At 47.0% G+C, this 26021-nt stretch overlaps 4 protein-coding genes across 5 annotated transcripts in view; 2 read left to right on the top strand and 2 right to left on the bottom strand.

Annotated features, from left to right (window-relative positions):
* Positions 1-302: 302 nt before the first annotated feature.
* Positions 303-5336, bottom strand: qng1 (Q-nucleotide N-glycosylase 1). Of its 2 annotated transcripts, XM_080853219.1 has the most exons (5): positions 5302-5336; positions 4188-4535; positions 3349-3605; positions 2587-2782; positions 303-566 (listed from the first exon to the last, which is right to left on the bottom strand). In XM_080853219.1, exons 2-5 carry the CDS (start codon positions 4525-4527, stop codon positions 337-339), a joined length of 1023 nt encoding a protein of 340 aa, XP_080709345.1. In that variant the 5' UTR covers positions 4528-4535; positions 5302-5336; the 3' UTR covers positions 303-336. The 2 variants fall into 2 exon arrangements, with proteins under 2 accessions (XP_080709345.1, XP_080709344.1); XM_080853218.1 differs by lacking the exon at positions 5302-5336 and having other exon boundaries at positions 4188-4550.
* A 1015-nt stretch (positions 5337-6351) lies between these two features.
* hnrnpk (heterogeneous nuclear ribonucleoprotein K) lies at positions 6352-18444 on the bottom strand. The gene is made up of 17 exons (XM_080851938.1): positions 18411-18444; positions 17245-17338; positions 17044-17127; positions 16581-16678; positions 16325-16381; positions 15840-15883; positions 15190-15262; positions 14958-15071; positions 14290-14418; positions 12563-12951; positions 11602-11658; positions 10713-10758; positions 10439-10457; positions 10295-10330; positions 9951-10054; positions 8200-8369; positions 6352-7294 (listed from the first exon to the last, which is right to left on the bottom strand). Exons 3-17 carry the CDS (start codon positions 17105-17107, stop codon positions 7267-7269), a joined length of 1428 nt encoding a protein of 475 aa, XP_080708064.1. The 5' UTR covers positions 17108-17127; positions 17245-17338; positions 18411-18444; the 3' UTR covers positions 6352-7266.
* A 691-nt stretch (positions 18445-19135) lies between these two features.
* On the top strand, positions 19136-21422 carry rmi1 (RMI1, RecQ mediated genome instability 1, homolog; the record flags this gene model as incomplete). Its single annotated transcript, XM_080851936.1, has 2 exons — positions 19136-19741; positions 20193-21422. 2 exons carry the CDS (start codon positions 19136-19138, stop codon positions 21420-21422), a joined length of 1836 nt encoding a protein of 611 aa, XP_080708062.1.
* Positions 21423-23486: 2064 nt separating this feature from the next.
* Positions 23487-26021, top strand: part of ntrk2a (neurotrophic tyrosine kinase, receptor, type 2a) — a gene marked incomplete at both ends in the record, with an annotated part of 36917 nt that continues 34382 nt past the window's right edge. The window contains 2 exons of the mRNA XM_080852285.1: positions 23487-23686; positions 25757-25831. Coding sequence (XP_080708411.1) covers positions 23487-23686; positions 25757-25831 — 275 coding nt within the window. The remainder of the gene's footprint in view (positions 23687-25756; positions 25832-26021) is intronic.

The following is a 26021-nucleotide window of genomic DNA, read 5'->3' as shown; positions in this document are numbered from 1 at the left end:
AATAAACTATCAAGCGATGACTTAAGCGAACAACCTGCATTGGGTTGGAATAGCACGCCTTCTGGCCCCTCTGCTTGCTTGGTTTGTGTGTCTGTATGTTGCCAAGCAACAACTGCCATCTGGTAAACTGAGGAGTGGGCCACGCCTTCCAAGAGGAACCTCTTCAGAAAAATCTTCAGCGCCTCCATCCGACAAGGAGGAATACTGCCATTACTTCTGAGTTAATAAAACCAATTTGACACTGAATAAACATCTGTTTTGTTTATTTATTTATTCAATTACCATACAAAAGAGGCTCAACGTTATTTAAATGCGCATACCCCAACTGAAACCATGTTAGTAGTAGATGCAGCGTGTGTGGTGGATGGGGATGTGGGCCATCTCCTTATGGTGATCCTTTGCATAAGGCCACAGGAAAAAGTCAATGAGGGCAGAGTTGATGGGGCACACCTCTCCATCACGCTGAGACACCAAACGCAACAAGTGCTCCCTAATCCGCTCCACAGCGTCAATGGAACACCCACGGATCTCCACCTCTCTTCTGTCACCAGAGCTGAGCAACTCACCTGTGAAGTAGCACGCACGCACACACACGCACGCACACACACGCACGCACGCACACACGCACGCACGCACGCACACGCACACGCACACGCACACACACAAAATCAGACCCAAGTAAAGTACCCTCAGATGTCTGTGGCTCTCACAGATGCTAATACACTCTCATTTACACTCAATGGCATACCCAAGGTGTAGCAGGCATGACCCTCTGCCCTGGGCACCACCTGAAGGGGTGAGCCACTGAGCAGTTACACTGAGCAGTCACACAAGCCGTCCTTGAATAGTGAACAAAATCATTTTCTTCAGATGTACTTCTTAATCACACTTGGACTCAAACGACCGAGGTCGTATCCTTGAGAGCAAAAGAGGTTTTCTAATATCAGGTTTTACTTGACTGCATGGGTGTTGTTAGACCTAGGGATGCGTACCTGTAAGCCGGACCGGTTCTGGACTTGTAAAAACGTTTAGGTTCAGGTCCAGAAAAAACGAAACCCCAGTGATTCGGTACTGGACTTGTAAAAAAATCTAGCACTCACATACTATATCCTTTATTTATTTAAGTAGACTATAAACTGTTGTTTACAGTTAATATAATGTTCATAGTTTGAAGTAAAAAAAAAAATTAAAAAAAAAAAGCTGTAGTTTGAAGCCAGATGTTTTGTATGTATTTATATTAATAATATACTTTAAACTAGCCTGGATACCAGCCTGAACTCCGCCCACAAAATTTTTGGTCTGGAGATTCAGTCTGGAGTCGAGTTAGTTGGGAGGGTTTAAACGGCCCCGAAAAGTGATCTGACCATTCAAATTGTAAGGGCGGGCTTTATACGTTGATGGACAGATATAGATAGAATACCGGTATACATCGAACAAAGATGGCGCCGTCTCGGAAGCTTAGTGGGACATATTTTATATGATTTAAGCTATCTACACGACTTTTATATGTCTACATTGACTCGGTTAGTTGTGTATACGCAAAACGAGTGTTGCCCAGGATTATAGGTCTTAACTGAAGCACTCTAGAGCATTATTGATAGGTTATGCTAACGCGTAGAAAAAAAAAACATTCAAACGAATGGTAGCTTCTAGCCTTGAGTGCTAATTAAGTAACGTGAGCAGGCATATCTCAACAGATATGACAGCGCATTCATTTTGAAAGAGGAACAGAGAAACGCGATCAAGGCATTTGTCGATTGAAAAGATGTTTTTGCCGTCCTTCCTACGGGATCAGGTAAAAGTTTAATCTATCAGATGGAAATACTACGTTGCTCTGATTGGTTCTAGGTATCCAATTCAGCGAAGAGGAATTTTCTTTCCTGGTTCGTTGAAACACGCCCCATAATCACAGCCCAATAGTCCGGTCTCAGACTCATATTCTGACTAGAATTATGAGTATGACATCGTCAGGCTAACTTTAAACAGTTCATGTATTCAAATATGCCATGGGTTCGGGTCCGGACTTATTAGGTCCGGACCTGAACCTAAACCTCTGGATTTGAATTCGGACCTGAACCTGAACGTGGGTTTAGGTATGCATCCCTAGTTAGACCTAAGTGTTTGGTGATATTTTGGTCATGTATTGTTGAGCTAATATCATGGTAAAGTGACCTAAGAGATGGGTGTCAGATGTTCGGACAGGGTGTGCCATAGGTGCTATTTTTCACAGATACGCCCCTGTTTACACTTGGTCATGCGAACACACACAGAAATTAGTGCTGTCAAATGATTAAAATATTTAATCGCGATTAATCGCATTTTTGTCATAGTTAACTCAAAATGAATCGCGATTAATTGTAAATGTATTAATCGCATGTTATAAACTGCACATTTCAGATAAACAAGTACTCAGCCTATAGTGGGTTTTTTTTTATAAGTTTAAAAAAAAATGTATTTACAACGCGTTAATTGCGCGGTAAAAAAATGTACGCCGTTAAATTGGGCTTAATAACGCATTAAACTGACAGCACTAACAGAAATACACTTGAACATTGTGGATTGACTTGAAACGAACTGAATGCTGACCCTTCTTGAGAGTGTCCATTAACTCATCGGAATACCGCAGCGCCCCCAAGTGGACAAGTGCCTGCGGTACTCTGTAGTCGGCGAACATCGTCAGCTGATCCATGTCTGAGAGACTGGCCTGCCCGCCGGCCTCCAGTACACAGCACACTTCAGCCACCAGGATCTGAGCTCTCTTGTAGAGGGCAACCCTTCTGCCCTGCAAACACAAACATTAGACTCCGCTTATAAAAATTAAAATAAAATTTGTGTGTGTGTGTGTTGTAGAGAGCCACCCTCCTGCCCTGCAAACACAATGGAAATGAGCCCTAGTGACTAGTGACTATGTTTATGGCAGAGATAGTGACACACACACACTCTGAATTCTATCTCTGCATTTTACCCATCCAGGGTAATGATACACACAGTGGAGCACACTAACAGTGAGCTGCCTTTGGCGGGGCCCGGGGAGCAGTGATTGGGGTTAGGTGCCTTGCTCAAGGGCACTTCAGCCGTGGATGTGGGCATGGGAGAGCAATTATAACTCAAAGAGTGTGCAGGCAGATCTGTGTTTATGCATGCAGTAAAGTGACACTGTTTTGGGCAGGTTGATATGTGTGCACAGATGTGTGTCTATCTGCATGTGGATGGATCCATATGCCCACATAATCTAATTTTGTGTGTGTGTGTGTGTGTGTGTGTGTGTGTGTGTGTGTGTGTGTGTTTGCGGTGTGTGTGTGTGCGGTGTGCGGTGTGTGTGTGTGTGTGTGTGTTGCCACGTGAGACCTCAAAGATGGCTTCGTCCCGATAGGAGGGCAGGATCTCCACAATGCGCCGCACCATCTTGAGTGCATTGTTGTTGCAGGGTTCCAGGAAGCAGCGAAACGACCCAGAGTGTGTTAACAATGCACGGCCGACGTCCGTCAGGACCTTGTGACGCTCGGCCAGCATCGGCATGGGCACCTCGCTGTCTGAGCGCAGAACCCTGCCCAGGTCCTCCAGGCTCATCTTGGAGAAATATGCCGGGTCTGTGATGGCCACACCTGCAGGGACACACAACGCCGTGACATATGAGCATATCACATCACACACACACACACAACGCCGTGACATATGAGCACATCACACACACACACACACACACACACAACGCCGTGACATATGAGCATATCATACACACACACAATGGCGTGTCATATGAGCACATCACACACACACAACCCCGTGATATATGAGCCCATCACACACACAGTGGCGTGCAAAAGTATTCAGCCCCCTGATAGTCATCCCCACTTATTTTAGTATTAGTATTTTTCCTAAGGATTTAAGACTAAAAAGACAAGACAAATCAAATGCTTAAGTGGGGGAAAGACTTTAACCTGCCAGTGGGACAATTATCCAAAGCACAAGGCTAAAGCAAAAGAGGAGGGGCTGCAAAATGGCTAGAATGGGCTCAGTCAAAGCTCTGCGTGCGTGCGTGCGTGCGTGCATGCATGGATGCGTGTATGGATGCGTGTATGGATGCATGTATGTGTGAGAGAAACCTGGGCAACAGAACAGCATGTCTTTACATGCCCCTGCTTCAGAGACTGTGTGAAAGGTGAAAGGTCATAGGTCACTCTCACCCTCATCCAGTGCTCTGGTGATGGCTGCGCACAGGGCCATGTAGCCAGTGTAGGTCTTCCCCCGGCATATGACCTCACACTGCTCGTGTGGGTCGTCGGGCCAGAAGGAGAAGTTCATGGTGTCCACCACCAGCAGCCAGTCGAGCGCGGCATCACCGCCGGGCGCCGGGGCCAATGGGTTCATGAGGCTCCACCCGCGCGCTGTGAGAACCTCGCTGTGTCTGAGGCCGTACAGCAGCTCTGCCGCTCGCCCCACGCCCTCCTCACACACGTGGACGTCACGACTCCGCTCGGCCACAAACCTGCCTGTCTCCCGCGGCCATAGAGGCTCTTCCGCCATCACGACACCTTCACACATTCACACCCACACACATAAGACATAGCTACAATTAGAATCACTAAGGTTACCACATGAAACAACAGATTATCTTTTATACAGCACACAGGGCAATAACTGGTACCCTCATCAAGACAAATAGAAAAAGTAGTTGATACAGTGACTACAGCTTTTTCAAAGCAACCATTGTTATTTTTATTGTATTTGTAAAAAATGAACACAGGTCTTATGAGAATCGGCACCCCACCATCCCTGGGCATAAACCAGAGAACCACAAAACAGTCAGAAAGGAAGACAGTATGACAGTATGTATTTATAGTGCTGTGTGTGTGATTTCATGTTTGTAAAAGGGGTACTTCGTGAAATCGCCTAGACGGTCAGAATTGGGCACAGCCATTCTTTCAATACAAGCTTGTGAGTAGCCTTCTTGCGGCTGACTGTCTAAACCTCGCGGTTGGCGCGTGAGGAGTAGAAAAGAGCACCGTGCCACCCAGACGTTTGTCTTCAAGCTGTGGAACTTTAAATGGTTATAGGATCGTCCGCCGATTTTACTAGAAAATCTCAATGTCCGCACAAAATCGCACAAACACGGACGTTAGTAGCGACCGCAGAGCAACAGATAACTGCATGCTGAACTTTGGTCTCATCTAATTTTCGCATGTGTAATGTGTATCCTCAAATGAGTGCGTAAAATTTAAATTGAACGCATAAAAGGCTCTGCAAGAGCGTCCTTGTTTTTAAATTATGTGTTTACAAATGAAATGTGACGTTACGTACCAACAGCAAAACACTGTGACAATCGTCAAAGTAGAGATGAGATTGCGGAAGGTAACGTAGTGCTGCACCGCCGTCACGCCTTGTTTCACCAATCACTTTTCTGTGGCGTAAAGGTCTCCGCCCATCTAAACGCGGATTTAGTTTGATGTAATTCCCAGCGCCACCGCTAGGTCGAGTAGTTTGGTAATTGTTGAAATTCTCAGGTGGCTAATGGTTTCAGTCATTAGAGTGGAGGAGCTACTTCAGTTAATTTCAGCCATTTTACTCTATTTACTTACATATTTCATGGCCTAAAGATCCTTCAGTCTGATACAAAGTCTGTAATCTTAGTCAGAGATGAATAGGTGTCAAACATGGTTTCATCCCAGATATATTCAGTTATAAAAACATTAAGGTCTGAGGACTAATGAAACATAGAATTGAACACGGTAAGGCTATGTGTGAAAGTCATGGTAGTGCGTCAAGCATATTTGTGTAAGCATAAGGATGTACACTTGAGTGTGTGCCCACACACACACACACAGAGATTCTGGGAGTGGAGGGTTGGAGGCATGAGGATGTACACTTGACTGTGTGCCCCTATTGATTAATATCTAAAATGTGTACATGTGAAAGTGTGTGTAGCCAAGAGACAAGACATGGATACTGGTAAAAAGTGCTACTGTACACTTAAACTGTTCAGAATGTGAGGATCTGAGTGTCCTTGCATGACTCTCTGTATGTGTGTGTGTGTGTGTGTGTGTATGTATGTAAAATGTGAAATTGTGCGTAGCCAAGAGACAAGACATGGATACTGGTAGAAAATGCTACTGTGTGTGTGTGTGTGTGTGTGTGTGTGTGTGTGCGTGCATGTGCATTTGCGTGTGTAAAATAAATGTGAAAGTGTGTGTAGCCAAGAGACAAGACATGGATACTGGTAAAAAGTGCTACTGTGTGTGTGTGTGTGTGCGTGCATGCATGTGCGTGTGTAAAATGTGAAAGTGTGTGTAGCCAAGAGACAAGACATGGATACTGGTAAAAAGTGGCATCACCTTTATTGTTTGAGACTAATAGCAAATTCTACAGCTCTGTTTGGGGAGAGGCATGTCATGCCAGGACAAGATACAAATTTAAATGAGAAAACAACAAAACAAAACAAAAAATAATAACTTCAAAACAAAAGAAACAAAAATCACAAAAAGGTTCACACGGCCCATAAACTCCAGACTGGACGCGTTTGTGCTGCTGCCACCAGTATAAAAACAAACACACACACACACGCACATGCACGCACGCACGCACACTCACACACACACACAGATTCTGAGACTGGAGGGAGTGGAGGGTTGGAGGTAGCCCAGAGTTCACCGACACTCACACACACATTTTTGATTTAAAAGACACCAGTTTCACAACACACACACACACACACACACACACACACACATATCTCAGAACATACAAACTTGACATAAATTTGAGGATGCAGGTCACCATGTAACATTACAGAAACCATGAACCAGGTCATATTTACACTGAATCTGCCGTACACCAAAGTAATTAAACACTCCGAAACTGCATTGGGAAACATGGCCGTATCTCTCACACACGCACACACACACACACAAGCATGCACGAACACACACAGCCTGCAGGGGCGGTGTAGAGATTAAAAAAAAGCACACGCACACACACAAGGAGGGCTTCTGTCTTGAGCAAACATAAAATTGGCCCTTGATGATAAAAAAAAGAAAAAAAAAAGAGATAATACAAAAAAAAAAAAAAAACATATTTCAATTCCACCCACCAGGAGGGGAGGGGGCAGGAGTGAATCAAGTCAATCTACCTCCTGTCAGAAAGACATGGAAAGAGAGAGAGCGACACATACAGAGAGAGAGAGAGAGAGAGAGAGAGAGCGCGAGAGATAGAGAGAGAGAGAGAGAGAGAGAGAGAGAGACACATTTGAAAAGTCCAGAAGGGTCGGGGCTAGTTCTGTCCGAGGAGGTGCAGCGCACTGAGGAGAGAGGAAGAGAGGTGTTACAACACTGAAGAGAACCAATCACACAACCTAGCATACAAGACAATACAGCTCAATGGCTCAACAAACACACACACACACACACACACACACACACACTCTTTCACAAGAGGCTTAAGCTCAATGTACAGTCCAGACAACAGAATATAATCAAACAAGTGAGGAGATGTGATGAGATTGAAAATGCCTTTGATACTGTTCCGTCTCGAAGGTCCATGTGGGAATCCCCTCACTAACTTAGAAATACTGCTTTTAAACCATCCATAACCCATGCACATAGAGGCCTTCTATAAAAACTATATCCGTATGAAGTAAAAATCCAAGAGGATGTCGTAGCCACAGCAACACAGCTGACAGTACCCTGTATACGGCTGTGCATCCCCAGCAGTCTCAATTCTTCCATTCGTATGTGCCATTAAGTGACTTTTACCCGCCTGATTATATACGGCCAGCACCTGCACTACCTGGGCATGGACTCCACGACCTAAGAGAGGGTTTGACCCTCACGAATGTCGTGCTCCACTAAGAATCCCCCGCATGTCAGGGCGCAGGGGGTTAGTTAGAGGTGCCCTCTGAGCGCCTGCTGTGGATGGAGCTGCCCCCCCTGAGCGCATCTCATCTATACATCATCTATATCTATTAACATGCTGTTATTGTAACACCCTTCAGTGATCAGTGGAACTTTTGAAATATTCCACCTCAACTGGTTCTGCTGGGTTGGGCTGTGTCTGTGTGTGTCTGTGTCTGTGTGTCTTGGAGGAGATGTTTGAGGCCTTTATCGTCCTTGTCCAAAACAAAGGCTTCTGGGACCTCGTTTCAGAGTGTCACACACACACACACACACACACACACACACACACACACACACAGTAGAAACCCACCTGTTCTGGAGCAGATACTGGGCGTTTTGGATCTGGTCCTGTGAGCCGGTGATGGTGATGATGCGGTCGTCGGAGCCGGGCAGAGGCTCGTCGATCTTGATGGACGCGCCCGACTCATGGCGGATCTGTTTGATGCGCTGGCCTCCTTTACCAATGATGGAGCCAGCAAGCTGTAGAGAGACACACACACACACTTAGCTAATTCTGGCAAAGTGTTCGAAAAACTACTGGAATTACCTTAACTTGTCAATCAAACCTCAAGGTGCAGGGACCATTTAAATGTGCACTGTTGGTTCTTACATGCAACAAAGAAGGGCATTGCATAATGCTATTTAAATTATTAGTGCAGTCATTTGGTAACTTCATAACACACACTCTCCCCCAGGATGAAGTTCAGGCTGAAGGGTCGCTGTTTTGACACAGTGGGGGAGATCCAAAGCGCACCGTAAATGGAGCTGCAAACGCTTTAAGAGCAGGACTTCCAAGGAGCGTCCCAAGCGTGGCAGGAGCACTTGAAGCGTCCCAAGCGAGGCACTCGAAGCCCCCCAAGCGAGGCACTCGGAGCACCCCAAGCGTGGCAGGAGCAATCGGAGCAGGGGGTATAGCGGCACAAGGTGACCACCTCAAAGTGGACGAATTTAGATCAGGTACTTTTAGCTTTATACAGGTGCAGTCCCACACCTCATAGATTCCTCTCATTACTATGCGAACCCTTCTAACTTTTAACTGTTTTGATTGGCTTAAGCTCAGCAGCTGAAAAGAAGGGCAACACTAATCCATAGCGGCCGTTTGATGTTAATATTCACTTAACAGTTGTTTATCGTTCTTGTTGGAGCGTGGCTGGAACAGTTTAACCGTTCCCACCAAGGCTACCTGCTTCTTTAGCGTCCTTATTGCACACATGCGAATAACATTTCTCCTCAACCATTTGCAGACGATCATTAAATCGCACACATACCGCGCAGTTCAGTTTTATATTTGCAAATATGGGTACAAGGTGGATGGAAACCCAGCTTTTGATTACTAAAAAAAATCCCCTTTACACTAGAAGGACTACAGCCAATAGTGCCGCTTCGTCCCACCCCCGTAATGAGCAATGCCAACTGTAGATCTCTCAATTAACCTGTAGTGTGTGTTTGTGTGTTGATCTGTGCCTATTCTTAATAAACCTGTTTGTAGTGTGTGCATGTTAATCTGTGTCTATTCTCTATAAACCTGTTTGTAGTGTGTGTGTTGATCTGTGCCACTTCTTAATAAACCTGTTTGTAGTGTGTGCATGTTAATCTGTGTCTATTCTCTATAAACCTGTTTGTAGTGTGTGTGTTGATCTGTGCCACTTCTTAATAAACCTGTTTGTAGTGTGTGCGCATTTTGATCTGTGTCTATTCTCAATAAACCTGTTTGTAGTGTGTGTGTGCATGTTAATCTGTGCCTATTCTCAATGGTCCTGTAGTGTTTGTGTGTGTGTGTTGATCTGTGTCTATTCTCAATTTGCCTGTAGTGTGTGTGTGTGTGTCTGTTAATCTGTGCTTATTCTCAATGGGCCTGTAGTGTGTGTGTGTGTTGATTTGTGCCTATTCTCCATGGGCCTGTGGTGTGTGTGTGTGTGTTGATCTGTGCCTATTGTCAATGGGCCTGTAGTGTGTGTGTGTGTTTGTGTGTCTGTTGATCTGTGCCTATTCTCCATGAGTTAGTGAGTGTGTGTGTGTGTGTGTGTGTGTGTGTCTGTTGATCTGTGGTTAGTCACTCACGTCTTTAGGGATTGTCACTTGTGTAGTAATGACAGGGCCTCCAACATCACCGTAGGATCCTCCTCTTCCTCCTCCTCCTCCACCACCACCTCCTCCTCCTCCTCCTTTCAACACAATCATGCACATTACATTACTTTCATCAAGAAGATCATCCAGATTGATACATGTGTCAAGACCTATCTCTAGAGATACAACGAACTCAGACAAACACACCATCTACATACACAGCACTGATGCAGAATCACAATCACACACACACACACACACACACACACACACACTACACTCTAAGTATTATGATAATTTGTTGTCATAGAATATGTAATTAAAGCAATTTTACTTACCAGATGGATAGGGGGGTTCCCAGGAGGAATTGTTGCCTTTATAAAAAAAATTGAGAAAGATTAAAAGCATATATAGAGACAACTCATATCAAACTAATAACTCATATCAAACTAATTTTATACAGACACGAAAAAAGTACTTACTGTAACCACGGTCATTCTGCTGGAAGAACGAGATAAAGAAAGAGACGTTAGTTACAGATGTCACACATAAAAAAACACCCATCCACCCATTCATTTGCTAATTAGCAGCTTATGTTACCAGGGGAACCGGTGATCTGAACACTGCTTCCAAGCAACAACAGGCAAGACCAGTTGTGTGCTCGGCCACTCCCACATCAGAATGCTATTGTCTGTCTGTCTGTCTGTCTGTCTGTCTGTCTGTCTGTCTGTCTGTCTGTCTGTCTCTCACACTCACCATACTCTCGCCATAGCGATCAGCAGGACGCCCCCTCCGGTCACTCCTGTAAATGAAGGGAAAAAAGGCATTAAAACTGAGAAATGACTTACTGTGAGAGAAAGAGAGAAAGAACGAGAGAGGGATAGAGAAAGAAAATGTGAGACCAACAATGAAAAATGAGCATCAACAAATAAAACTGGTGGGTCATGACCTCAGCTCTAGGCCTTAAATCACACCACCCTCACTTTACGATGCATCAAGTCTACCTCCTCCCATCTCATCTCAGCTCCTCCCATCTCATTTAAGCTCCTCCCATCCCATCTCCACCTATCTCGTCTCATCTCCTCCCGTCTCATCTCAGCTCACCTCCTAATGCCATGCCTGAACCCATCCCTACACCTTACCTTTAACAATATGCCCCAGTCTAACCTCACCCCTTGTATGATCCCTCCTGACCGCTGTCTCCCAGCCTAACCTCACACCTTGTATGATCCCTCCTGACCGCTGTCTCCCAGCCTAACCTCACACCTTGTATGATCCCTCCTGACCGCTGTCTCCCAGCCTAACCTCACACCTTGTATGATCCCTCCTGACCGCTGTCTCCCAGCCTAACCTCACACCTTGTATGATATGATCCTTTCTGACCCGTGTCTCCCAGACCGTCTTCCTTTCTGGTCGCTTCTTCCAGCTCAGCCTCTATCTGTGATCACGCAGAGCTCCATCTAACCCTAACTCAAGCTCTCTGCTCCTCCCCTACTGCTTGAGAAAGACTTACTTAGGCCTCTCATCTAACCCTAGCTCAAGCTCTCTGCTCCTCCCCTACTGCTTGAGAAAGACTTACTTAGGCCTCTCATCTAACCCTAGCTCAAGCTCTCTGCTCCTGCCCTACTGCTTGAGAAAGACTTACTTCGGTCTGTCGTCGTGGTGGTTTCCACGAGGAGCCTCGTAGGAATAGTGGTCTTCTCTGCAAACACACACACATGGAATGAGCCCAATGCACGCACACACACACACACACACACACACACACACACACAGAGACAGAGACAGGCACACACATGGCTTATGGACACAGCTGTGCAACTGAAATATGGCTGATATTTCATGATCTCCCAGACAAACTGGTGGACAAGAAGAGATGAGAAAACAAACGAACGAAGAAGCTAATGGAGCTGTAGGGGGGAAGGGTTGGATTGACTAATAGAAAAAAGAAAGCAAGAGAGAGGAGTAAGAGGACTAAAGAGAGGAGTAAGAGGAGTAAAGAGAGGAGTAGGAGGAGTAAAGAGAGGAGTAGGAGGAGTAAAGAGAGGAGTAAAGAGAGGAGTAGGAGGAGTAAAGAGAGGAGTAGGAGGACTAAAGAGAGGAGTAAGAGGAGTAAAGAGAGGAGTAAAGAGAGGAGTAAAGAGAGGTGTAAGAGGAATAAAAAGAGGAGTAAAGAGAGGAGTAGGAGGAGTAAAGAGAGGAGTAAAGAGAGGAGTAAAGAGAGGACTAAAGAGAGGAGTAAGAGGAATAAAAAGAGGAGTAAAGAGAGGAGTAAAGAGAGGACTAAAGAGAGGTGTAAGAGGAATAAAAAGAGGAGTAAAGAGAGGAGTAGGAGGAGTAAAGAGAGGAGTAAAGAGAGGAGTAGGAGGAGTAAAGAGAGGAGTAAAGAGAGGACTAAAGAGAGGACTAAAGAGAGGAGTAAGAGGAATAAAAAGAGGAGTAAGAGGAGTAAAGAGAGGAGTAGGAGGAGTAAAGAGAGGAGTAAAGAGAGGACTAAAGAGAGGACTAAAGAGAGGAGTAAGAGGAATAAAGAGGGTGAGTGTGAAAGAAAGAGACAGGAGGCGCGAGAAAGGAAGAGAAAGTTCTAGTAAATGAAGCGAGCTTACCCTCTCCTGTGGGGTGGGGGGCCCATGTGTGTGTTGCGGCCTCTTCCGCCCCCTCGACCCCCCCTGCCTGGAGGCATGGGCGGGGGTCCACGCCGCGGGCTCATGTCGTCGTAATCTCTGCGGGACGGGGGCATGGAGTGACCCCCTCGACCCCCAGGGGGCATGCGGTCGAAACCCCCGCCTCCGCCTCCACGACCCCCCCTGGACGGAAAGCCCCCGTCCATGGGCCGGCGCCCACGACCACCACCACCACCACCACCTCCGCCGCCACCACCACCGCCTCCTCCACCACCACCTCGCTCCTCAAACGGCATGCTGAAGCCTCCGTAGTCATAGGACTCGTCGAAGAAGTTAGGGTCATAAGGCTGTGCCCGTCCCTTAATAGGAGCCTGGAGAAACAGAGATATAGAGAGAAAACATTGTTTAAGAATCACCGCAGTGTACTGAGCGCAGAGCATGTGGCTTGTAGCCTGTGTGTTACCTCTGGGATAGCATGCTGCATGTAGCCTGTGTGAGTGCGCGTTACCTTGGCGATAGCAAGTGGCTCGTAGCCTGTGTGAGTGTGTGTTAGCTTGGCGATAGCATGTGGCTCGCAGCCTGTGTGAGTGCGTGTTACCTTGGCGATAGCATGTGGCCCGTAGACTGTGTGAGTGCGTGTTACCTTGGCGATAGCATGTGGCCCGTAGCCTGTGTGAATGCGTGTTAGATTGGCGATAGCATGTGGCTCGTAGCCTGTGTGAATGCGTGTTAGCTTGGCGTTATGTGCCCCGTAGCCTGTGTGAATGCGTGTTAGCTTGGCGATAGCATGTGGCTCGTAGCCTGTGTGAGTGCGTATTACCTTGGCGATAGCATGTGGCTCGTAGCCTGTGTGAGTGCGTGTTAGCTTGGCGATAGCATGTGGCTGGTAGCCTGTGTGAGTGTGTATTAGCCTGGCGATAGCATGTGGCTCGCAGCCTGTGTGAGTGCGTGTTACCTTGGCGATAGCATGTGGCCCGTAGCCTGTGTGAATGCGTGTTAGCTTGGCGATAGCATGTGACTCGTAGCCTGTGTGAGTGCGTATTACCTTGGCGATAGCATGTGGCTCGTAGCCTGTGTGAGTGCGTGTTAGCTTGGCGATAGCATGTGGCTGGTAGCCTGTGTGAGTGTGTGTTAGCTTGGCGATAGCATGTGGCTCGCAGCCTGTGTGAGTGCGTGTTACCTTGGCGATAGCATGTGGTCCGTAGCCTGTGTGAATGCGTGTTAGCTTGGTGATAGCATGTGGCTCGTAGCCTGTGTGAATGCGTGTTAGCTTGGCGTTATGTGCCCCGTAGCCTGTGTGAATGCGTGTTAGCTTGGCGATAGCATGTGGCTCGTAGCCTGTGTGAGTGCGGTTACCTTGGCGATAGCATGTGGCTCGTAGCCTATGTGAGTGCGTGTTCCCTTGTCAATAGCATGTGGCTCGTAGCCTGTGTGAGTTTGGTTACCTCTGCGATAGCATGTGGCTCGTAGCCTGTGTGAATGCATGTTAGCTTGGCGATAGCATGTGGCTCGTAGCCTGTGCGAGTTCGGTTACCTTGGCGATAGCATGTGGCTTGAAGCCTGTGTGAGTGCGGTTACCTTGGCGATAGCATGTGGCTCGTAGCCTGTGTGAGTTCGGTTACTTTAGCGATAGCATGTGGCTCTAGCCTTTGTGAGTGCGGTAACCTCGGCGATAGCATATGGCGCATAGCCTGTGGGAGTGTGGTTACCTCGGCGATAAGCTCCAGCATGATGCGGATGCACTCCACCACACGCTCAGCCTTCCCGCCCACCAGCACCACACGGTCGCTGGACTGGGGACAACACTCCTGGAACAGTTTGATGGTGGTCTGTGTGCTCTGCAAACATAAACAAACAGACACAGACACACAAACACCTTGTTAAAAGTATCAAATAATGATGCAAATGTGCTAATTTGGTGAAGTAAATGTCAATATCATAAAGATTGTCTTATCCAGAATATTTCCATTTTGATGCCCTAATGTTGCTTTGGGCGCCTTTAACTTTTCCAACTCAAGATGGAACATTTCAGGGAAAATGGCTGCCCCATCTATTCCAGCGTTGCCATGGCATGTGTGAAGAGTCTCAAGAGGGAAATGTTCTTTAATGAAGCTTCGTATATGAATAGTGGAAATGCACTGGTGGTGCTGGAAAGATTGAAGTTGAAAGGAATTTACCAGGAACTATGTTTGAAAGAGGCTTTAGGGACAAACCGCTTTTATTCGCCTTATTCTCAACTCTTTCCCATCTCACAACCTCTACCAAACCAGCCATTTCCAACTCCCCTTATGCCTCCAAGGTTAGCCAGTGTCCCCAAACACACACACACACACACACACACACACACACACACACACACACACACACACACACACACCTCTCTGAGCTCTTTAATCTTGGCTCCCTTCACTCCGATGATGCTTCCTGCCAGGCTCTGGTGGATGAGCAGGCGGAGCTCGCAGTCAAAGTCCATGCCCTTATGGTGCTGGTACTGCAACACAAACAAATCACAGGAGAGGCACAGAGTCAGGCGACACATCAACATGGAGGCACGGCGCAAACAAAAAGAGAAAAGACTCCTGATTTCAGCTCACGTTATGTGAGCCTACCTCTTCCAGCGTGGGGATGATCTTCAGCAGGATCTCTCCTACGGTCGGGATGTCGGCGCTAATGCTCAGGATACTGGAGGGAGAGAGAGAAAGAAAGAAAGAAAGAAAGAAAGAAAGAAAGAAAGAGAGAACAGAGAAAGAAAGAAAAAGAGAAAGAGAAAAGAGAAAGAAAGAAAGAAAAAGAGAAAGAAAGAAGGAAAGAAAGAAAGAGAGAGAGAAAGAAAGACGGAAAAAGATGGATGGAGACAGGGAATGACGGAGATAAACAGAGATTCAGTGAGAGATTCAGTGCTGGCACCAAACTACGTTGTTGAATGTGAACAGGTGTTACAGTCAGAGGCGGAGGGAGGCCACACAGGATGTATGGATGACTAACATGAGTGGGAGGAGGGAGAGGGCAGAGGGACAAAAAAAAAACCACAACAAGGGACGGAGGGAAGCAATGCTCTGCACTGCGAGTGAGTGAGCGAGCGAGTGACTGCCTGAACGTATCAGAAGGTGACTGCAGGACTCTTCCATTTAAAATGGAGTGTTTTTACGACAACATGAGAAGATGCTTCTAGGAGAGAGTGGATGTGCTCTCATACCCTGCATGACTGAGCACACAGTGTGTGTGTTTTTTTTGCACAAGAGAGGGGGAGGAGACGTACCGCTCAGGCCCGCTGCTGTCTGGAACTGACACACTGGCATTGTACTGTAGGGGACAGGGCAAAGGAGAAGTCAATCAGTGTCAACCATGTAAGATGTCCAATTGGGGAGGCAAGGCATCATGAGGTGTGGAGGAGGTGTGGAGGAGGCATCAGGGAGGATAGGGTCAGGGAGGAGGCGTCAGGGAGGAGGAGAGGGTCAGGGAGGAGGTGTGGAGGAGGCATCAGGGAGGCGTGATACCCAAACGATGAACAAGTGAGAGGAGTAGGGGGGAAGAAGGAATTAATAGATACAGACAGGGGGAAGGGGTATAAGGTGAGATCAACTAGGATTGACGTCGTTCTGATGCACAGTTTATTGACGAGAAACTAGCAGCATAAAGTGTTCAAGGGGATTAGGTCCAGACTCCAGTGACTATGGACGCTCAACTGTGTGTCATGTACTAAGTTGGGTCTGGTACTACGTGCGTGTGCCGGTGTGTACTCACATCTGTGCGAAGGGCTTTGATGTTCTTGCCTCCCTTGCCTATCACAGCCCCGGCATTCTGGGAAAAGCACACAAAACTTGATTTCAGGCAGGTTGACACACACAAACCCTCAATAAAATCAAAGAACTACAGATGAACTGGCAATTCCAACCACACCAGTGTCAAAAATGAATCCCCTCTTCAGTTACTTTACTCTCCTAAACTTTGATTTAATGTGTAAATGTTTACTGGTGATTGAGAGGGTAAACATGGTTACCTTGCTCTGCAGCAGTATTCTAAGTTCCACCAGGTCTTCTGAGTTTCTGGAGCGCTTCACTGACTGCTGCTCCTCAGAATCGTCCGCTTGACGTTTACCTGGAAACACACGATCAGAAGCACACAATTACACAGTGTCGCTTCAAACATCTGATAAGGAAAGGCCTGAGATATGTTCTTCGTACTCTGCTTAAAGGATGGATAGATAATTAATCAAAATTACTTAATGACAAAATGTCTTATTCAATCGTCTTACAATTCCTCTACTTTGTATATCTGTGACCGCTAGACGATAACGAGATTATTCAATCGTCTTACAATTCCTCTACTTTGTATATCTGTGACCGCTAGACGATAACAAGAGTCATTTCATTTCACAAGACAGTGATTCCCCTCCCTCTGGCTCACACAACATACAAACACATAAACACTTGGTCACAAGCACAGACACAGGAGATGCGTACCATTTCTGTTCTCTGTATTACTGACGGTAGTCTCCTCCTCTTGCTGCTCATTCTCCACCTCCATGGTCAAAGCTCAAGAGTGTGCTGGGGAGAGATAGGACAAGAGTTTGAGTGAGAATGTGGATAGAAAAAAAAATACGAGAATATGGTTGTTCAAACAACTACACAGAGGCCAAGTTAGAAAACATCATGAGGGCTTACCACTGACAAAGGTGCAGGAGTGGTCTGGACACAATACAGACTCGGGCTGATGTATCTGTTTGTGTACTTTGATGACCAGAGTTAAGGGATCTGCCTGAGAAAATGAAAAGGTAAATTGCTCTTGAAGACTATGTATAAACAGACAGACACACATACTGCTCGGATGATCAATGGTCTGTGTTAACTAGGTGCTTGACCTGCAGTGATAAGACAAAGGTTTTCTATACAACTCTGTATGCTAGCACAGAATTAAGTGATTTTTGAGCGAATTTACAGTTCCTGGTATCGCTTGGAGATCGATAAACAAAAATGCATAGAATGTATAGGAGTGGAGCGTCAACGTCCATCACTCGACGACAACTGCAAAAGCTAACTAGTACGTAAGCAAGCTTAGGTAATTTTACAAATAGCTTTTTCCTTCTAATCCGCAACCTTCCACAACACCACAAAATCGCGCTTGTTAACGTTAATCGGCGAGTACAGATCCTTTTCACCATAACAATGCAACATTTTGGTGTTGGTGAAGAACAAGCGTTAGCAAGCTAATTAGCTAGGTAACAGAGAAAGCAAAAGCAAGAAAGAAAAAAATACGAAAGCAAGGTATTCGTGCCTAGATATACCGTGAAGTCTAGCTGAGTGAATCGAAATAGTATGCGAGTCCCTCGTCTAGCCGATAGAAACACTCAGGAAATGGCCAGTGTTTATGATAAGGATGATTAACAATGGAGTTTGTAGCCAGCTAACTAGCACGGCCAGCTCACATCTATTAGCACAGCTGGCTAGCTAACGCTACTCACTTAGTCAGCATTGTGGAACACATACAGTTGCCCTTTGTAATCGATGCAATTCAACGAGGGAACATTAATTACTTTGACATAAGCTTCGATTTGAAAGGGAGACACTTAGCTAATTTTACAACTAACCTTAGCTATCAAAGCCTATCAACCTTGCTTGAATAGTCAAAGGGGCTAACTAGCTAACGCTAACTAGCTTGTGGTCGGAAATGAAAATGCGCTGGTCTGCTTACTTCACGATGCAAACAAAAATCAAATATGTATTTGTTTTTTTTATGGTCAAGCAATTGTCCTTTGATATGATTGATATTTTTCGGGGCAGTCCGTGTATAGAACATCTGAAAACATAGAACAAGCGATTCTGGTACATACCTGTTCGTAAACTCGCAGTTCCTACCAGTCTAACGTGAACTGAGGACCACACAGCGGGATTATTCTTGCGCCAATGAAAAGACGTCCCTCCATCAGAGTAGGCCGCTGATTGGTGAATCTTTATTGCTGGAAGTAATATGTCTGTTTTCATTGGTCCATCTGTGAGTCATACTACTTCCTTCGTCAAGCAGTATTCAGCTAGTTTGGTTGAGAGCATTAAAGTTTACTTCGTGTTTTCCTTTTCATTTAGAACGTAAACCTGGCTGTGGAGGAGGGTACATAGCCCACAAACCACTTGCCAATGCCATGGACCTGAACATAATTTATGAAACAAACATATCGTCCATTAAATATGTCGCTTGTATCGCTGAAACTAAGGGCATCATAACTTCACTATCTGTGGCGTTTTAATGCTCATCAACTTTGGCGCCAGGAGTTGGGACCTGCTGATGCTAACGGGCTGTCGTAGGTAGACTTCATGAACCTCCTCGAGCTCTGTTTGTTTGAAGAGTAACGTTAGTTTAGCTTATCCTTTTTTTTTCTCTCTAATTGTAATTTGGTTTCAGCATGGATTTCTTAAACATGTGGCTACATTATTAGTGTATGTGTTAATAGTTTACGTTACCATTACGTCAACGTCTACCTCAGGTAGATATGAAGTGTGTGTTTTATTTTGCCTGTGTATGTCAGTGAGACATTCATGTGTGGGATAGAAACGCGCTAGGATGGCCCCTGATACAGTGCAGACAGTGCACTCGTGGCTGCGAAGCCGCTGGCAGGTGTGTGTGCCTGATGGCTGGCTGCAGGCATGCGTGGAGTGGCTGCAGCAGGAGGCAGCAGGTCGACCTCTGACCTTGGCCCAACTGCAGCAGCAGGCGCTTGAGCAGTGGTTGCAGACAGACCTGCGTAGCCTGGGCATGTCGTCACTGCCAGCTTCTGTCAGCGAGGCTGTGAAAACAGTGCTGCAGGGAAACGTCTGCGTGCAGCTGGACTCGCTGCAGGATGTCAGCCAGCCGGCGTATACACAGCTCCAACGGCTCCGGGGGAGCGAACGTGCCAACGACCAGGTGGGAGAATTCACCCAGGTGACGCAGCGGCCGTGGGAGGCGGCCCCCACGCGCATGCTGATGCTGCAGCTGACGGACGGTGTGCAGAGTGCGCAGGCGATGGAGGTCAAGCCTGTGCCGCAGCTGAACACCGGCTTGCCCGCGGGCACCAAGCTGCTCCTGCGGGGGCCAATCACGTGCAGGCTGGGCGTGCTGCTGCTGGGGCCGCAGAATGTTCAGGTCCTCGGGGGAGAGGTGGAGGAACTTCTGCACACCAACACTCAGGTGAGGCAAAGACCCGAGAAGGTGTGACAGATTGCGTGATTATATGATGTGTGGGCGTAGGCCTATAATAAGGTGCTCATACTATGGGATTTACCTAGAGCAGGGGTGGCCAATCCATTTTCCCAAGGGGCCACATGAGAAAGTGGGACTGTTGTGAAGGGCCGGACCAATAGGCTGTTTGATTCCTAATTTACCATTGACCATCAGGGACAGTCAAAGGGCCGCACTTTGCCCAGGTCTGACCTAGAGTAATAATGGGGGTAGTACCATGTAGTGTGTTATGTTATGATGTATAATACAATGTAAGAGGGGGTGGGCGGTGTTTTGAGTGATGTCATCATGACCTGAAGGAGCCCCTCTAAACCACTCGTAAGGGGCTATGAGTGTGTCAGAGGGTTATGGCAGAATTACAGGTTGAATGCTTTCTGCTGCTTTGCACTGTTTCCCTCAGGCCGCTGTGTTGAGCCGAGCTCTTGGCCTCCCTGAGCCTGAGCCAGCTGGAGAGGAGGCGGACGGGGGCTCACAGGAGAGGCCCGAGGAGGAGGAGGATGAGGAGGTGGTTGCCATGGGAGTAGAGGAGGACCTGGATGACATTGAGCTGATGGCCAGTCTGGAGGCCGTGGAGGAGGGCAGTATAGACAGTGGCTACAGGAGCGCCAGTGTGCTCTCTAGCGCCACCAGCGGGCCGTCAGGCAACAGGAGCGCCAGTGTGCTCTCTAGCGCTCCAAGCAGGCCGTCCTCTCAACAGCATTCCCTTTTGGAGGACTATTCTGCCTGGGGAAGCGCTATCAACGCACCAGAGGAAGACTTCCCAGATGACGACGACATTCCCCTGGATGAGCTGGACGGTGTGTTATCCCAGCAAGTGTCACAGGAGGCCGGGCAGGGTGACGTGCTCTCCCCTCCTCCGGAACCCACCCTCACCGTCTCCCCACAGCTTTCTGCACTAAGACCATCCACATACACTCCGACTGTCACAATCTCCCCACAGCTTCCTGCACCAAGACCATCAGCATACACTCCCCCCCTCACCGTCTCCCCACAGCTTACTGCACCAAGACCATCAGCATACACTCCCACCGTCACCGTCTCCCCACAGCTTACTGCACTAAGACCATCAGCACACACTTCCATCCCTCAGCAGGAGCCCTCCTCACGTCCTGCTACGTCTCAGCGTGCTCAGCCGAGGGCCGAGAGGGGCTCTGACACGGTCTCCGAGGCGGCAGGGCAGCCAGTGGGTTGGGACAGTCCCCCGTTCTCGTACCTGTTGAACCTGCAAACGAGCGGACACGGAGGGACGCCCAGGGAGGTCCGTGTCCATGCCTTCGTGGTGACCCTGAAGGGCAGCATGCGCAGCGCTGGCGGCCACTGGAGCCTGGACGTCAGCCTCTCCGACGGCTCCGCCTACGCGGACGCGGAGATGGGTGACACCGTGCTGGGCGAGCTGATCGGCTACTCCGCAGTGGAGGCGCGTGCCCTGAGACGAAACCCCGAGGGGCAGGCACAGGTCAACTCGGGCATTCAGCGGTGCCAGCGGGCACTCGTGGACATGTGTGGCATCATGACCCTGCGGATTGGCCCTCAGCAGGCACGCCCCTTGGTGCTCGGGGTGAAGTCGGCCACCCAGAGTGACTGTCTTGCCCTGCAGCAGCGGGTAGAGCTCAGGAGAGCCCGCCGCTAGAGGAATGCCCACCGCCTAAAGTGTGCCCACCGCCTGAAGTGTGTGCCCAAGAGACGTTTATCAGGATAAAATTAGAGATATGTCTCAGACCATCGCACACACTTGATAATGATGTTAAACCTGTTACCGAAAAGCATTATCCAGTTACCAAGGACGGAGTGGTGGTAGGTACCTCCAATCAGTCTCACGTGACGTAGATACGTAGTCACGTAGATACCTCCAATCAGTCTCACGTGACGTAGATACGTAGTCACGTAGATACCTCCAATCAGTCTCACGTGACGTAGATACGTAGTCACGTAGATACCTCCAATCAGTCTCACGTGACGTAGATACGTAGTCACGTAGATACCTCCAATCAGTCTCACGTGACGCACGACGGGACTAGCCTCAGCCTTGAAGGTGCTACATGGGGTTGGACACTTTATTTACAGAGCGGTGGACTTTGAGTTCTTGGTTTGGCTTCCTTACACAGAAGTGTTTTGCCCACTGGCATCTCAGTGTCAAAAGTTTAATGTAAAATATTGTTCAGATAAATGGTGTGTACAGTTGCTTGGAATTTGAACCTATTTTATTTTTGGAAAATAAATAAACAGTTAATGTAGTTTTTGTTGCTGATTTATGTTGATGATTAAGGCTCAAAATGTAGTCCCTCAAGCAACCTTTGATATACACATCCACATTAAAATATGCAAGACCCTTAACACACACTTACAGAAACATGAAATATCACATAACTCTACCCTGACAGTTGTACAGGAAAAGTGTGCGTGTCTGACATTAATGACTTTAATTAATTCTTTCATGAATCATACCGTTCTCTTTCCCGCCCAGTGTGTTACTTTACACTCCCCAGAAGGGGGCGCCAGATGGATAGATTAATATGTCGACCGGTATCCAGATGTGACATGAGAGATCAGGGTGCTGACAAGAAAAGCAAAAAGTCGGTACTATCGTTGAGAATGGCTGTAGGAAACAGAAGGTACCTCTCCCCATACAATCTCGAACTTGTCTCTGCCAGTGATCAGGGTGGGTCTGCTATTAACAGATATACGCTACTTGACGATGTCAACATGGTCAATTCCACCTGTTTTTTTGTTAGTTTAGTTTTTTTAAGCATAGGCGTCATCAGCTGTTTCACCCAAGTAACTGTTCAGTCAGTCACCCGTAGTCGGCAAAACAAGAACCCTCTCACATGTCATCACATCAACCTATGGCCCCCTAATGTTCTTCGATTCTGTATCATCTCATGCGTCAAAGCGCACGTCACAAGTTGGAGTGGGTGGGCTTCACGGGCAGGGGTGCCAATGAGAGACACCGTGTGTGTCTGTGTGTGTGTGTGTGTGTGGACGTCTGACAGATGAGGAGTGACTGAGTCACCCTCAGGTAAAGGTATTCTGGCAGTGTTAGCGCGAGAGCGTCCTATAAGCTCGTTGTCTCGACTCGTAGGCTATCGCTCGGGTCTGTTTCCCAGTCGCGAGGCTGAGTCCGCCACAAGGTCAGAACTCTGGCGGGCAGGCGCATGACGTCCAGTCGGAGAATCCCTGGTACAACCGCAACAAATCATGTCTGAGTCCTCCGGTTTCCAAGTCGTGAGGTGGATGGGTTTTCGCTGACGACGAGGATCAATAGCACGCGCTTATCCAGTGCTCCGCCAGCGCACAGCAGCCCCCCCCCCCCCCCCCCTTCATCCTTCTTCCTCCCTCAGCACGCACTTCTCTCGCGCAGAGCGACCAAGGCACTTCTCGAGGAAGGACCATCTAACCGTTCCTCAACGGACAGGAGCGAAGAGCGCACTGGGGCAAGGATTACGGGACTCTTTTCGAGCTGTAGTATCCCAGGGCACTATACTCTCAGTATCAGTAAAAGGGTAAACAGCAGGAGGGAGTCAAATAGAGTGTGTTAATCCATGCTGTCGTGAACTGGTACCTGTAAGGAGTGAAACTGTGTTTTAACTCTGTGTCCTGGAGGAAGAGTAAAGACAGTGGCTTCTGCACTCCCCTCCTTGCGCAGGGTCAGGCAAAGCTCTCGCAGACTACACCACAGCCCGGTGAAGGGTCCGTGATGGAAGTCTTGTGGGGGCGTTTCGGCATGGCACAGTGGGTGTTCTGGTGGGTCCTATTGGCGTTGGGGAGGCCCGGTACGGCGTGCCCCGCGTCTTGCACTTGCACGAGCACACGGATCTCCTGCGTTGACCAGGATAATTGGGTAGCAGCTTTCCCCCGTCTCCAAACCGAAGCTGACACGGAGAACATCACTGACATGTAAGTTTGTGTCTGGGAATGAGACCGAGACAGAAAGAGATGTGCATTGCTTGAAAATAAACGTCACCTGAAAACCACGTACGGTCTCTTTCACCTGCATAACAAAAGGCTGAAGAAGATTTAGGCTATTGAGTAAGACATTAAGATAGGTAACTCGTTTCATAAACTGATGATACGATCCTTACCCTAAGTTTAATCTATTGTCTCGTGCGTTCTGTTGTCTTATAACGTGATTACCAAGCTGTTTACATTTGTCTATGATGCGCGCGGTCGCTGAATCTTCCAAGGCAGATCTGCGATGACTCATCTGCTTCATTTTATAACGGAATCCATGTTTAGCCTATACTGACCATTATAAAATAGTCTCATCTTAACTCTGCTGTTGATCTGAAAATAAGCATCTCCGGCATTTCAACACAAGTCTCTCCTGACTGAGAGATCGTGAGAGGCCCTGCACACGCTCGTGATGATCGTCAACCACACATCGACTGCAATCGCATTCATTTCAGCACACCTCACGCGTAGTCTAACGGGGTGTCTAAGAGGCAGTCTCGCAGCCCCAGTGACAGCGGTTGTCCCTCAATAAAATGTTGGGGTGAAATCAGTTTGTAGGGTCATTTGAGCGTGATCGTGGAAACATTAAATGGTGTTGGGGCATGGTAGATTGAAATAGGTATGGTATTGTATTTAAATAAAGTAGCCCTACCTGATTGACTTCACAAAGTTGCAGTTATTAAAGTGCATACAGGTAGAGTCAAAACACAATCGAAAGCAACTGCTCCTTGCAATTTGCCCATCATCTTTTGCATGGGATTAAAACACACTACTGCTACTGGGGTGAAACTTCGCGTTGAATTTAGCCCACTAAACCACACAATTTCACAGTTTTTACGGATGATTTTGTAAGTAGACTTTAATATCGAGGCTAAGGTTTGTTATTTTAACCAGCTGAAGTGTAGGCCTACCCTAGATCTGTCGGTAAATATTCCCGTCTGCTCTCTAGCCTTTCTTTGTTAACAATTGTGACTTTTTTGTCTTGTTTCCTCTGAATGTAAAAGATACATTAAAAACATGTAAACAAATGGTAAAAAAAGGATAACTCGGCTGCAATTTGACAAAATAAAAACCCGACTGTGCCTAACATAGACCCTGTAATATCTTGCCATAAAGATAAGGAAAAGATGTCCCATTGGCCACGATATATTAGGCTTCCTCATCAGCAATTAGACTACAAATTCGATACTTCACAAATCTTTGCTTAATGACAGAAATGTCAGCAAATGTTATTAGGCTGCATTAGCCAGCTGACAATACCGTATCAGGTGGCAGCTGACTCAAAGTTAAACATTTCGGCAGGACATGAAGCCTGGAACTGGCATAATAGTTACTGTAATTATTGGAGGTGGTAGAAGCTATTAGTGTAATATAGCCATTAGTGTGTGTGTGTGTGTGTGTGTGTGTGTGTGTGTGTGTGTGTGTGTGAGAGAGAGAGAGAGAGAGAAAGAGATAGAGAAGAGAAAGAGAGAGTGACGTCATAGCATTTGAACATGTTGTGCTTTCGTTCTGATTAAGGAAAGCGGAGTGTTACCCTGTAGCTGAATTACAAGCCTATTACTGACACACAAACGTATGGCCTTCCTAAGAGACTAGTCTTGTGATTATACGCAACAATTAAGACACTTGTCCGTGAAGCTTTGGTGTTTATGAAGAGAATACATTACCATAATACATGATCTAGAAATATAACCTAATCATTTTAAATGGTTTCACCAATCCAGGAATTCTGTTTCTCTATAGAATTTGCGTTCCACCCTGCACTCGACTTTTAACATATCTTTGTCTTCTCAAACATTCCTAGATTATATCGGATCTATGAATTTGTGTTTGCATTTCAGAAGTTAAATCATTTGCATTTCTATATTTTGTCAAGGATGCGTCGACTTGCGGCGGGCTGAATTCGACGTCTGCAAACATGCACTGAATGGCAGGAATAGGTTTTCGGAGCCTGTTTTTAATTTTTAAAAGACGTAGAGTCTCCTACATTTCTGAAATTGTATCTTTATCCGACAGATACATCGCCAATCAAAATAACTTATCGGCCATCAATGACAAAGACCTGCTCCTATACCACAACCTCAGAAATCTGTGAGTAAATGTACACAAACTCTGCATTGATTCATTCATTCATGTATTCATTCATTATTAAATTCATATTTGCTCTCTAACCCTTTCTACATCCCATGTTTATAATTATCTCTTCAATCAGAGGCTCACCCCTTTTGGAAAAAAAGTTCTTGTTGCAATTTTCATTCTGTAGCCTAAATCACTGCATCCT

This window comes from Sprattus sprattus, assembly GCF_963457725.1.
Source record: "Sprattus sprattus genome assembly, chromosome: 15".
In the NCBI taxonomy this organism is placed as follows: domain Eukaryota; kingdom Metazoa; phylum Chordata; class Actinopteri; order Clupeiformes; family Clupeidae; genus Sprattus; species Sprattus sprattus.
This window is presented reverse-complemented; position numbering and strand designations above follow the sequence as displayed.

Excerpts from the sequence above, each read along its gene's own strand:
- qng1 (XM_080853218.1), bottom strand. The coding sequence starts at position 4,545 with ATGTGTGAAGGTGTCGTGATGGCGGAAGAGCCTCTATGGCCGCGGGAG. Across the intron at positions 3,606-4,187 it reads CACCAGAGCACTGGATGAGG|GTGTGGCCATCACAGACCCG; the intron begins GTGAGAGTGACC and ends GTGTCCCTGCAG. Across the intron at positions 2,783-3,348 it reads GGGACGAAGCCATCTTTGAG|GGCAGAAGGGTTGCCCTCTA; the intron begins GTCTCACGTGGC and ends TTGTGTTTGCAG.
- hnrnpk (XM_080851938.1), bottom strand. The coding sequence starts at position 17,107 with ATGGAGGTGGAGAATGAGCAGCAAGAGGAGGAGACTACCGTCAGTAAT. Across the intron at positions 15,884-16,324 it reads TCAAAGCCCTTCGCACAGAT|TACAATGCCAGTGTGTCAGT; the intron begins GTGAGTACACAC and ends TGTCCCCTACAG. Across the intron at positions 8,370-9,950 it reads AAGTGACAATCCCTAAAGAC|CTTGCTGGCTCCATCATTGG; the intron begins GTGAGTGACTAA and ends GTCTCTCTACAG.